General features: G+C 38.9%; 1 protein-coding gene across 1 annotated transcript in view; it reads left to right on the top strand.

Moving 5' to 3' along the window:
- LOC143527817 (protein kinase C-binding protein NELL1-like) overlaps positions 1-12,852 on the top strand; it is a 216,908-nt gene that overhangs the window by 103,470 nt on the left and 100,586 nt on the right. Inside the window, exon 12 of the mRNA XM_077023124.1 lies at positions 3,522-3,650. Within this exon, the coding sequence (XP_076879239.1) occupies positions 3,522-3,650 (129 nt within the window). The remainder of the gene's footprint in view (positions 1-3,521; positions 3,651-12,852) is intronic.

Genomic DNA, 12,852 nt, shown 5'->3' with positions numbered 1-12,852 from the left:
CACTAGGGGTGACCTGCAATAGTCGCTGATTCAACTATAGTTGACTGTACCCCCTAGTCGACTATGAACGTCATAGTGGAATGTACCATTCTAACTGCTTGGGGGTGCCCAAGGATGCTGCTAAGCATTAGTTGTTACATGAAATGTCTTTGTTTTCATTATATATAGCCTTTTGTCAAATCAAATCATCTTAATTTCTGTTAATAAATATTTTTAAATGATGTGTGCGCATTAACAATGGGCATCTTCCTTACTACACATTAATAAATCACACCCTGCCGTTGCACAATCCAAATGAGCGGAGCTGAACACGGTACAGGATAGTTAGCATCTGCAGAGATTATAATGGCTACTAAAAAACTTCAAAAGTATTTTGAAAAAGATAAAGATGAATCAAACAAAGTAAAGTGCAAGTTATGTCATCAACATCTTTCATTTCGCACGACAACAACCAACATGGCATACCATTTACAATGCATAAGGCGGAAAAAAAAAAACAGTTCAGCCGTTTGTCGTTTCGGTCGTGTCGTGTCGTCTCGTTGCGGTGCGTCTCGGCAAGTAGGCCTATAAACATTTTTTGTTGTTGTTTGCTTTTTAAACCCCGTTACTTGAACCTTTAAATAAGTAAATAAATAAAAGCTGAATAAAACCAACCTACCATGTTTATTAATTTATCTGAGTGTTTTAGGTTTTTATTTTAAAGTGGAAAAAAGTCCTGAATGAGAACGCGATCCAGTTTAAGGTGCTCTAGATAAAAAAAAAATATTAAAAAAACCCGATTCGACTAAAGGGAAAATCTGACTAATCGGATTCCGACTATGAAAATCCTTAGTTGAATACACCTCTAGGTAGCACCTCCCGCTGTTTAATGAGTGGAATTTTTTTTTCACCACATTGTTTTCTTCTCCTCATGGCTTAGCAGGTGAGAGAAACTATATGTTTTTGTTTTTTACTATTGTGGAACATTAATGATAACTCAAAGGCATGTCCATGAAGCCATCTTTTTCCATTGAGGTGATGGTACAAAATGTGGTTATGCTGTTGAGAATTTTCTAGAGTGAGATTTGTTTTTTTTTCCCTTGGAGCACATAGGCTTCTTTTTAAAGGCCTGAACTGAATATGTGTAAATTACTATTGTGAAATATATAGTTGCACATATTCAGTTATTTCTACAATGCTCAAACTCTCCCATCAATCCTAGTTACAACTTGGTCAGATGAATTAATTTTGGTATAGATATTTACCATATAAGCACTACTATTCAAACTGAATCTCTTTTTTTTTTGACTAGATCATTTATAGCTAGGGTTGCAGCGGTAACCGGTTTCACGGTATACCACGGTATTAAAATGCACGGTTATCATACCGTGTGCGTTTGCTTATTACCGGTAAAAAGCAAGCCAGCGGAGAAACTGACCCGCGCATGCGCAACTCCGCTCCGGTTCAGCTACTCAGCACAGCGGTGAGAATGGCAGAACGTGTATCAGACTTAACAAATTTTTTAACAAAAAAAAAAGCTAAACTAATGTCAGCGGCAAAAATAACGTAATCGCGGTGGCTCCGCCCGTGCGCGAGGGTCTCACGCGCTGTCGATTAGCGAGGTCGTGCACCTCTCGAGTTTTGTAACTTTGCGTGCGCCGCGCCTCAGCGCAATGAACAAAGTCATATTTGCAGGGTTCATACACCTTTATAAGGTGGAATTAAAGCACCTGTACGTCATTTTAAAGGTCCGTTTCAATATTTCCCAGCACCTTAAACTTAATAAAGTTACATATTTATACATATACTCGAAATAATTCGCTTTTTCATCACATTATTTAATGGTTGTTTATTTTCAAAACGCCCAATCTTAACGTCTTCACGTTCTCTCCACGTTTCTCTTCACGTTTAGTCCTGGAATTACAAGAGGCTCGTATTTGTTAACGTAATACAAAAGAACTGTGCGGAGTCGCGCGCTACGGTCACTAGTGAAAGTATAATTCTAGCTTTTTAAGGTCCTTGCTTTCATTGGATGTGAAAGACGCCATTAATTGACATGCGTTCATTTTCAAATTCTAACGTGCCTGTTTTTCATATGTTAAAACCAGACTCGGTGTGAAAGCCTTAAAATAGAAATCTCTATTGTGATGATGTCAGAAATAAATCCTCTCTTTCTGCAGTATCTGGTTATATTCCAACTTGGCAGTAAAACGGACGTTTACAACAGTTGTTGATCAGACACTGACCCAGGCTGAGTTTGTCAGATATTAAATAATTTAAACTTAAATAATTGTAATGAAATCCATGATTTAGGTTTCTCTAATTTTGCAGTATTTATATAAACATGTTTACAGCTTATTTTTTTAAAGGAGACATTTTGTATACAATAGTTGCAGGTTTCTACAATAAATAGTTAATTGAACAAAAAAAACTTGTTGTAATTTCTTTAAGGGTCAGTGTATCTTTTAATAATATACAAACTAACTGTGATACCGTGATAACCGTGATACCGCGGTATTTTCTGAGACGGTTATCATACCGTGAAAATCTCATACCGTTGCAACCCTATTTATAGCTTATCCAGCTTGCACCATAATGCCATAGCTCTCATCAAATACCAAATAATGAGGTTTGTGTCAGTGAAAGGCAATGGTGTGCACACACTGAAAAACATTATTTAACTGACATTTGTTACAGGACTTATTTAAATGTTGAGTACATCAGCTTTGCTGATTTAATGTAGCTAATGTGAAGTCATATTGAATGTATATAAAAGTAGTCAAGTATTAATTTATTATTCATTTTAGTACAACTAGAACCTTCAAAATGAGATGTTTATTCATATGCCTTTCATGAAGCTTATACAAAGCATTTTTGAGCATTGGACAGAATACAAAGCATTTCCTATGCATAACAACAGTGTAATACAGTAGTGAAACAATTTAAAGAATGTTTTTACTAAATGAATGAATGTTTTTAAGTAAGTAATTAAGTAAGTAATTATTGTATTAAATAAATTGATGCATGTAATTATAGATTGTGTTGTGAATGTATCTCCTCTGTGATTTCATATGGACCCAGGAGTATGGACCCAGGCATACCTACTGGAGTAATTCACCACCTCTGTCTCTCTTCAGGAGAGGGTGGCACCAGTGTATACAAACTGTCACACAGGGGAAAGAAAGGGAGTGATGCTTTTAGCAAGATGGATGATGCTTACCTGGGCTGTCATGGTTTTAATTCCGATCATACACGACCTATAAACTTCTCAAAATATGACAAGTTGCTGTCAGAGGCCATACAGTTAACCTGTTTACCATCAACATTAGATATTTATACATTCTTGATGAAGGGCTGATGATTGACGTGGCTGGAAAGTTGCCAGCTGTTTTCCTGATTTAGAGAGCAATAAATGTTTCGGCTTCATTCAAGCAGTGGGCAGACCTACAAGGGTAGAGTTCCAACATGGAACTTTCTACACTAGAAGTTCCATGTTGAGGGCCATGAAATGATGTTTCCTGTTCCATCTCTTTCTCTTCTAGGCTATGATTTCTGTGCAGAGGGAGTGCTCTGTGGGGAAAACTCTGTTTGCCAAAACCGGAACAGCAAAGCGGAGTGCGAATGCAAGAGTGGCTATGCTTCCATCCATGGAGATTCCACATACTGTGAAGGTAGGGCAGGCTGGGACATCTTCATTTCCCTCTAGTTTAGGTGAGAGAGAGAGAGAGAGAGAGAGAGAGAGAGAGAGAGAGAGAGAGAGAGAGAGAGAGAGAGAGAGAGAGAGAGAGAGAGAGAGAGAGAGAGAGAGAGAGAGAGAGAGAGAGAGAGAGAGAGAGAGAGAGAGAGAGAGAGAGAGAGAGAGCACGCCAGGGAGTGTGTGAGCGTGCATGTGTGGCAGTCACATGACTGGCAGCAATAATGGAGTTATTTGATCAAGTAGCTTAAGAAGGCCCGCTTCATTGGCCTCTTGAATTGCCTGTTCTATGTGATGGTGTCCTAGGGGTTCAGCTCGGCTGCGTCTGGTCTGTAGAGACTCCACTTGGTGAACGTCTCTCTCTCCCTTGGCTATTGTTTGCTTTATATGCTCATTTGCACTCAGCTTGGCTCCAGTGCAAAGATCTGTGCATACCCAGCTCTAATTACACAGACCCATACAACATGGAGATATGCTGCAAAACCTTTGTAATATTTATAGGATTACAATTGTGGGTGTGGTCATATACCATAGATCCTTGTTTCCATTGGCGTGTTGTATAGTATGGGATTAAAAAGTGTTGTTGTTTTAGTGCGGTTATGCTTCATATGAACTGACATTTAAGAGAATCAGAATCATTCAATTTATCCTAACCTCATAAGAAGCATCTTGTCTTTCTGCTTGAAACATTTTTATGATTCATTTTGAAATAGTTGCTTCACTAAGAGTAAAACAAATCATGAGGCTGTGTCATGCAGCAGAAATGGACTAAACATCTGCTGAAGCTCATATCAACGTTTTGTAGGCAGCAGTGAATGTTCATGGAAAGTATATAGTGAAGGAAGAGTAGGATTTGAATAAGAAGAGGCAAAACGGAACAGGTGTGTGTAATGAACAATAAGAATGCAGGTGAAGGTGAGTGAGGATTTGATTGGATGGACTGGAAGGTGTAGAGCTATTGGGATCTGTGATTGGAGCTCCTGCTTGTGTGGTTTCTGTCCTGTGACAGACTGGATGCCAACTCAGATGTGATGCTAGGTTTTTTCATATTGTGCCTTGGCCATGCAAACAGCTAGAATCTTTGATTAGACTTTGAAACATGTAAAAAGCAGTATTGTTAGAAAAAAGAATATTCCTGATATTATAACCCAGTGAAGGTGAAAGCCTGTTCCTCTGGGCTCTGTGTGAAAACTGCATAGGGCTTTAGTGCATGTTGGACCAAGCATGCTGTGTGTGCTATAATTCACAGCTGTGTGCCTGGATCCCCCACCCATCATTCTCTATTTGGTCTCCGGTTTCTTGCAAGGTCTTCAGTACAGGGGTTATAAAGCTCTATTTGCCATGTTTTAAGCCTTCTGGGCTCTGCTAATGCATTGAGGTCGTTTCTTATGGAAATGAATGTTGCCTTCAGGCTTTTTTATTTATTTATTTTTTCATTTTTATATGATTTTAATACATTAATTCAGAGAATTGCACATTTTGCTCTGCTAAGATTACGCTCTATTTTATGTGCTCTTCTGTAATCGCCTAAGCAGGAGTAGGAGTATAATAGGTGAATGTGAATAGAGCTTCTTGCTGGTTATTGGAGGTTGTTTGACGTTCTTGCAGAGGCAGTAGTCATAGAATGAAGTTTTGACATCAATCAAAAGCTATGACTTTATTAAAAACTGTCACTGTAATGATTGAGTTGAATTGAGTTGAATGAATCATTTCTCTTTTGGTAACATGCATGAATACACAGAGCCATTGCTTCTCTCTTTCTGTATTTTGTAATCATTCTTTCTAATACTAATTTTAATACTAGTTATGGGAAAAGCATCAACTGATCCTCTGACAGTCTGACAGAATTCCAGCTACTGTGGTATTACCCATTTGGTAAAACATAGCACCTTTCAAAATATCTTTCCTTCAAAAATTGCCAGCACTGTGAATTTTGTTTCATCCTCTCTGTCACAAGGCAATCTTCTGGCAAAATTAACGTTCCCCGTGCCTGTCAACTGCTTCACTGGTGATTGGCTATAGCCACCAGACAATATTATGTGTCATTTTGTTGAATGGGAAAAGAGTGAAGCGACAAATGGAAAGCTGAGCGCCTCGGCCGCAGAGGTGCTAATCCTGCGCAGGAGCCCGGGCAGCTCCCCGCACCACTAATTGGTCATGGCAACACTTAAGATTTCAAAGTGTCCCCAATAAGACTCAGCATGCATGCCATCATGCCTGCTCTGGCTGACAGACACACGGAGCAGGTGTATCAACACGGAGAGAACATTCATTTCCCTCTGAATTACAGTATGCACGGATAGGACGCAAGAGCCTGGGCGTCTTTCCTGTTATTTTGAGACAGATTGCGTTCCATGTTCTCAGAGCGAGACAGAGCTATTAAGTCCAATTTGGTTTGGCACATCACGAGAGCTGCAGAAGCTTGTCAGAGGAGCCAGGGAAACGGAGCAAACATGCTTAGTCTCAGTCAAACAGTGCAAACATGCTCTTATTACTGAATCGTAAACCACAGGACGACTGAGTGTTCAGCACTCGGTAGCTAGCAGGAGTCTGTTAAAGGTTGTTCAGATCTCACTTGCTCCTTCACTTCTCAGCTTAGCATGAGCAGTGCTAAGGATCAAAATTAACGTTTTAAAAAGCAAATAGGATTTCTGATCTTGGATAAAGTTGCATGATGTTGCCTTGCCTTTGAATGGAGAGAGACAAACTTTCTTACTGTAGAGTCATTTAGGTACTAGCTATTGACCAGCTGATGGCTGTCTTTCTGATTGGTCAGAACACGCCCACTCGTGCAGCTGCTAGCATGGCAGATGCTGTAGGCTGTGTGATGGCATCTGTTATGTAAGTGGTTCAACGTTGCTTTCTAAACTCCAATCATAGCTCCAGCTTTTTTTTTAACACAACAACACAACTTCAGGTGGTATGTCACTGGTTTTGCTTCAGTTTGGCGTCTAAGCAAGATAAAGCGAAGATGAAAAAGCAAGAAAGCATGTACCAACAAAGTATGCAACATAATGGGTAATAATATAAATAATAATAATAATTGTGTTGAGAAACGGTGTTGTTAAAACTGCTTATTTTTTAATCACTTTTGTCAATTCACCTTGTTGGTTAACTTGGTGTAGATGCTTGTGCCCTTGGTTTTGTTGCATGATGTGATGACATGGTGTGTCCTCGGCACCTATTTGAGAGATGGCTTCGACTGTCCTTGTGTAAAGCAGATGAACCCATAACACTGCCATCGGTATAATGGGACACGCCTTGAAAAATGCAGTTTGTCCCCAGGAACACGTTTTCATAAAGCCAGTTGTAATGCCATTACTATGGTGTAAGCTGTAAAGTCCTCAGTCACAGTGTAACAGTGCAGAAGCAGGTCCCTCACTTCTATCCTTGAGGTCACACATCACTGGGTCACAACTCTCAGCTGTCAGTTCATTAAATTGTTGGTTTTGAAACCTGTAACAATGTCTGAAAGATATGATCTGTTTATTCGCTTAGTGTTGAGCAGTAATTGTTTCTTATGCTTATTCCACCTTTTTCATAGTGTGTTTTCACCAAATGTGATGACTGACAATAGCTTATTCAACTGTTTTTTAATTACTATAAAGTAAAATAATTATGGGCATGCTTTGTAGCACTGACTGTGTGTGTGTGTGTGTGTGTGTGCGCGTGCGCCTGCACAACTATGAGCCCTACTGGTTTAAAGAAATCAAAACCCTTGGAGCACACAAACACACATGAGCATGCACACATTGTCTTCAATAAGCTGTACGGCCAGGCATAATAACACAACACAAAACTAATACACTAATCAGAACTTAGTAACCAGAAACCACACACAAAAAGGGCCACACACAAAAAGGGAATCCAAAAACCTACGACAAACTAGAACTAAGGAACATGACAACACCAGTGTTACGTGATACGTGTGGTTACAATCCGTACAAAGGAAAATGGGGATGTTGGTTTTGCCGGGATGGCGCCCATGGCTTTGCAGTTTCCTCGTCACCCCACGTCGGTCCCTCCAACCGGACACTTGACAGCGAGGGGAGGGGCTTTTTTCCATTTAAAGCAGAACGTAAAACCGACAGAGATTATTTTTATTGTTGATGGTCACAGTTGTGTGTGTAGTTTTTTCGTGGGGATCCAAGATGAGGTGAAGACCAAGATAAGTATGCATAAATATGAACAGGGACAAGGTGAATTACAGAACATGGCACTGAAATAGTCACTGGAACAAAAACAAATGACTCCGCGAAAGAGGCACAGGAACAATCACATGCATTGAAATTGTAATAGACACAGGGACAAGCACATAGCCAGGGATAGGAGCAGGGAACAACAACATGGACTTGGGATCAACAGCAGCAAATGTTGGACTCTGCGTAGGGCTACAAGTTCTGGTGGTGTCCATATGGGTGGGAAACCCTGGGGGTCCATGAAAACCACCTCTGTACAAAGCTTTAGGCACTGACAAAGCAGCCTCTGGAGCAGTCCATTGGGGGGACACGGGAACATTATAAATAATCAAAAAAATTAAAATCTGTCAAGTACAAGTACTAAGTGCATGTGAACTCTTAGTTAGTAGTTTCTGCCACCGCCTCTTGCAGCCATTACATCAACCAAATGCTTGAATCTGCTTTTTTGGATTTTTCACCAGTCCTTGCAAGACCCCCCCTTTAGACAGAGGTTGAAGGGACATCTGGCATGTACTGCCCACTTCAGATCTAGCCACATAACTTCTATGGGATTGAGGTCCGGACTATGACAACTCCCTGACTGATGACAGGAGATTCTTGTCAAGGATTTGTTGACAGACCTGGGAATTGATGGTTTCCTGGATAATATGGAGTACCCCAGGTCCGGAGGCAGAAAAGCACATAAAAAGCACATAATTCAAATTTGGAGTCCACCAGAGAATGGACTTCCATAAATCCTCTAGTTTATCCAAGTGCTCTCTGGCAAGATTTAAATTGGTAACTTTGTTGAGAGCAAAGGCTTTCTTCTAGCAACTTTCCCATGAATGCCATCTCTGTTGATTTTTCACCTGAACCTATCCCAGATGCCGCCAGAGAGGTCTGCAACTCTCTGGAGGTGATGTGTGGGTTGGCCTGAATTATTATCATCTTATTTTTCTGATGCTTCTTGGTGTAACTTTTGATAGCCGTTCACTTCTGGACAGAGCTGCGGTGATGCTGAGTACCCTCAATTAGTAAATTATTTGTCTTACAGTGGATAGATGGAGCTGGAATCTTTCAGAGATGGTCTTGTAGCTTTTACTAGACTGATGGGCTGTTACCACCTTCTTCCTGATATCCTTGGATGTCTTTTTTCCTCATGGCATTGTTGATCTGTGTGCTTTAAGCCTTGGCATCATGGTGATTTCCTCTACTTTTTAATCAGTATGGCTCAAACCTTTTCCCAAGGATGTCTCATTTGATTGGCCTGCTTAATTGATTACCTCACGTGTGTTTCACCTGAGTCTTTTACCTAATTGTCTTTACCAGAGCAGCTGTGGTTCATTTATGTTTGCACCTGCTCTGACTCCAGGTATCATGGTGCTGACATTTCCCTCAAATGAAGTAAAAAAAACCTGACATGGACATCAACCTGATATTCCATATAAATAACTGGTGATGACAAAATAAGAGAGTCATGGTAAAACTGAAAAATCTAAACTACTCAAGGAGTTCATAAACTTTCAAGCAGCATTGTATAATCTAGCATTATTTTTTTCCCAATGTGGAATGCTAAGGAGATTTTCCAGTCCATGAGAATGGCTTTCTTGGCAATGATTAGTGCTATATAAAGTATTATAATATTTTCATTACATAAAGAAGTTGAATTGATGTGTCCCCTAGTAGACACATCCATGGTAGTGAATAGTGAAACCCATTTTACACATCTTATGGCTTGTATAATGTGTTCTGTGAATAATGTTTTATTGTATGAGTTATATGCTTTCATATGTAATCATATGAAAATAGTTTTTTTTTTCATATTTGGGTACAGAAATCTGTTATAGGAGTATTTGATAAGTCTTCCTCCCATTGTATTGTTGGCAATGTTAAAGTTGAGTTTGATATTTATCTTCTACTTGATGGTATTCTAAAAAAAATGTTAACCCCCTATACCACATTTCTGAGATTGTTGTGGAAATTGTGGTATTATTGTATAATTGTATAATTATGGAAAATAGTGTGATGCCTTTCAGAAGGAAAATGTGTTTTTTATTCATGGGAAAGGGTTGTTCCAAATGGGGGAGTAATTAGTTGGTAAGAGTGAGCAGTTTGTGATCAAGTGAAATTTTCAAGCTTTTTTGCATTTTACACCAAGAGTAATTGCAATTGCTGGATCTTTAAAACAATTGTGTTTTTAAGTTTTTGACTAATGTTTTTGCTAATGCTTGTTCTGAGTCTATCCATGAATTATCTGCCTGATTTGGGTTTTATCCATCTTAGTATGTATTGAAATTGATTAGTCAGGGAGTAATTTTAGAAATTTGGACTATCTAACCTCAGATCAACGTAACTTTTGCAATGTGGTTAATTTGATTAAAAGTATTTAATTTTTTACAGTATTACTTTGTGACAGTCAAATCTAATGATTTAAACCAAACTGTTATAGATTGTAAAAGAATCATTGAGAATAATTTATTTTTGGCAATGTTATTTCTATCGTAGCTATTTGACGTATGAGAGAGTGTTCATGCAGTGTTCAACGCTGGACATTATCACTTACTGTTTTGAGGAGCAGGTTGAAATTGAGTTTGGGTAGCTCTGACAGCTGAGGGAAAATTTTGATGCCCACATATGTGATATACTTGGGACTTAGTGGTACTGTTTGATAAGTATCTTGTGTATTCATAACTATTTGAAAGTTTGTCGATTTTGACCAGATTGACTAATCAGAGGTTCTAGAATAGTTTTGAATAGATTGTTGTGATATTGAGGATGATGGATTTTGTAAAAAGAGAAGGATGTTATCTGCATATAAACTTATTTTGTGCTCTAAATTTGGTGTTTGTATTTCTTTTATATTTACATTCTGTTATATTGCTGCAGCTAGTGGCTAAATAAAAATGGTAAATTAATGGTGGAAGAGTGGGCATCCTTGTCTAGTTCCTCTGTGTAATGTAAGCCTTTGTGAAGTGAGTCCATTAGTGTTGACTGTATCTGCAGGTGAGGTGTATAAAATATGAATCCAATTTATAAATGATTCTCCAAAGCTATAATGTTGCATAATGTAGTAAATAGAAAATGCCAGTTTACTTTGTCAAAAGACTTTCCTGCATCTAGAGTGACAACTGCTGTGTAGTTTGTGTTGCTGTGTTTAGTGTATTAACTTAATGAGTCTGCATGCTAGTGGATGAGTTTCTGATTTTAATTAACTTTGTTTGATCAGAATGCATTTGGTACGATATCACTGTTTCTGTTTTTAACTCTTGTGATTTTTGTATCTGTATTACTAATTGATAATGTTAATACCTGGATGGAGGTGTAGAGTCATTGTTGGGTTTGCGATGGAGGAATGGTAGTAGTATGGTAGGATGCTAGTAGAATTAATATGTATAGGCAATCTTATTTTATTTGATTTCTTCTGGTAATCTAGTGAAGAGTCATGCAAGTATAGTCCAAGAATGTTTATACAATTATGAGGGAAAGCCATCTAGCCCTGGGGCTATATTAGGCATCTGACCCAGGGCATTGTGTAGTTCTTCTGGTAATATATATTTAGCTTAGGTAGATTAATATTATTAAAAAATTATTTCAATTTTTGGATCTAGTTATGATGTACATAGGATTTCAATGAAAATCCTAAAGTTGTCATTTATTTCTTGCTCAGTCCTTGCTTACTGGGATTGTTTGATGAGGTTATTCAGATAATAATGCTGATTTGTTCAGCTGGATTTGTACTTTCTTAGCTCATTTTGTACTTCTGTGGGATTGTTCACCAGTGGGTCTTCTAGTTTTAATTTGTTCTAATATGTGTTCTTTTGCTGAATCTATTTCTTATGTGTGGAAAATGATATGATGTTTCCTCATAATACTGCTTTTCCAGCCTCTCAATATTATTGATGAACTTTCTGTCTGGAGAATGGCATTTTTAGGAAGGATACTCATCTCTCTAATACAGTGGTTAAAATCAGGGTCATTAAGAAGTGATGTGTTGAAGTGCCACCTGAATTAATGACATTTTTATAGCACCTTTCAATGAACCCAAGGTTGCTTTACGATTGAAACCGACACAATCTTCTACATCCAGTCGCATGGCAGCGAGAAGTGGCAGCAAATTGTGCAGGATGTATTCTTGACCAGAAGCCTCGGCATCCTGCGGGGCTGAATCAGGTGTAGGGAGGGGAGAAAGGACAACACTCAGAGCAGAACATTTTCCACCACTGGGAATGCAGTCACTCAATCACTCATGACACCGGTGCATGATCACTAATGATAATGGGATGAATCTGTACATGTGAAATGTTTTAGGAATGTAGCAGTGTCAGGATGTGTTCCTGTGGGGGATGCAGGATCTGGTGTTCCGGCATAAAACCATGGGGAGAAACAAATGGTGGTTTACCTCAAGAAGTTCCCATAGCAATGGGAAAACTGACCATTTGTGTTTTGGTTATATCAGTGTGTTATTGTGGCATGTTTAGTCTCATTTAGCAGCATTGCAACTGGGAAAGGTTATGCTACAGGGTAAGAGTTACATTACTCACTGAGCAAGTTTGTAGACTTCAGCCCAAAGGTGGCAGTCCTGTGTGGAAATGCACTCTGTATGCAAATGTACTATGCACTTGTCTATACCATCAAGTCAAGGCAAAGTTATTTATATAGCGCTTTTTACAACACAAAAAAACACACATGTTGTCACAAAGCAGCTTTACAATTGTATGGTTCCAGATCCCTAATGAGCAAGCCAGAGACAACAGTGGCAAGGAAAATCTCCCTATGATGGTGGTGGTTAGGAAGAAACCTCTGGAGGACCGAGACTCAAAAGGGAACCCATCCTCCATTGGGCGGCCCACTGGCAGAAGTCTGTATTTGTAGTCCAAATGTATTTCTATAGAACTACATTTTCATATTTCAAAGCCAAGTTTGACAAGTATGTAGTTCTATGTAGTTCTATGTAGTTCACCCTTCAGTGCAGATGGTGAGCCTCAGGTAGGAGTTGGCATC

Source organism: Brachyhypopomus gauderio, chromosome 12 (assembly GCF_052324685.1).
Source record: "Brachyhypopomus gauderio isolate BG-103 chromosome 12, BGAUD_0.2, whole genome shotgun sequence".
Classification (NCBI taxonomy): domain Eukaryota; kingdom Metazoa; phylum Chordata; class Actinopteri; order Gymnotiformes; family Hypopomidae; genus Brachyhypopomus; species Brachyhypopomus gauderio.
This window is presented reverse-complemented; position numbering and strand designations above follow the sequence as displayed.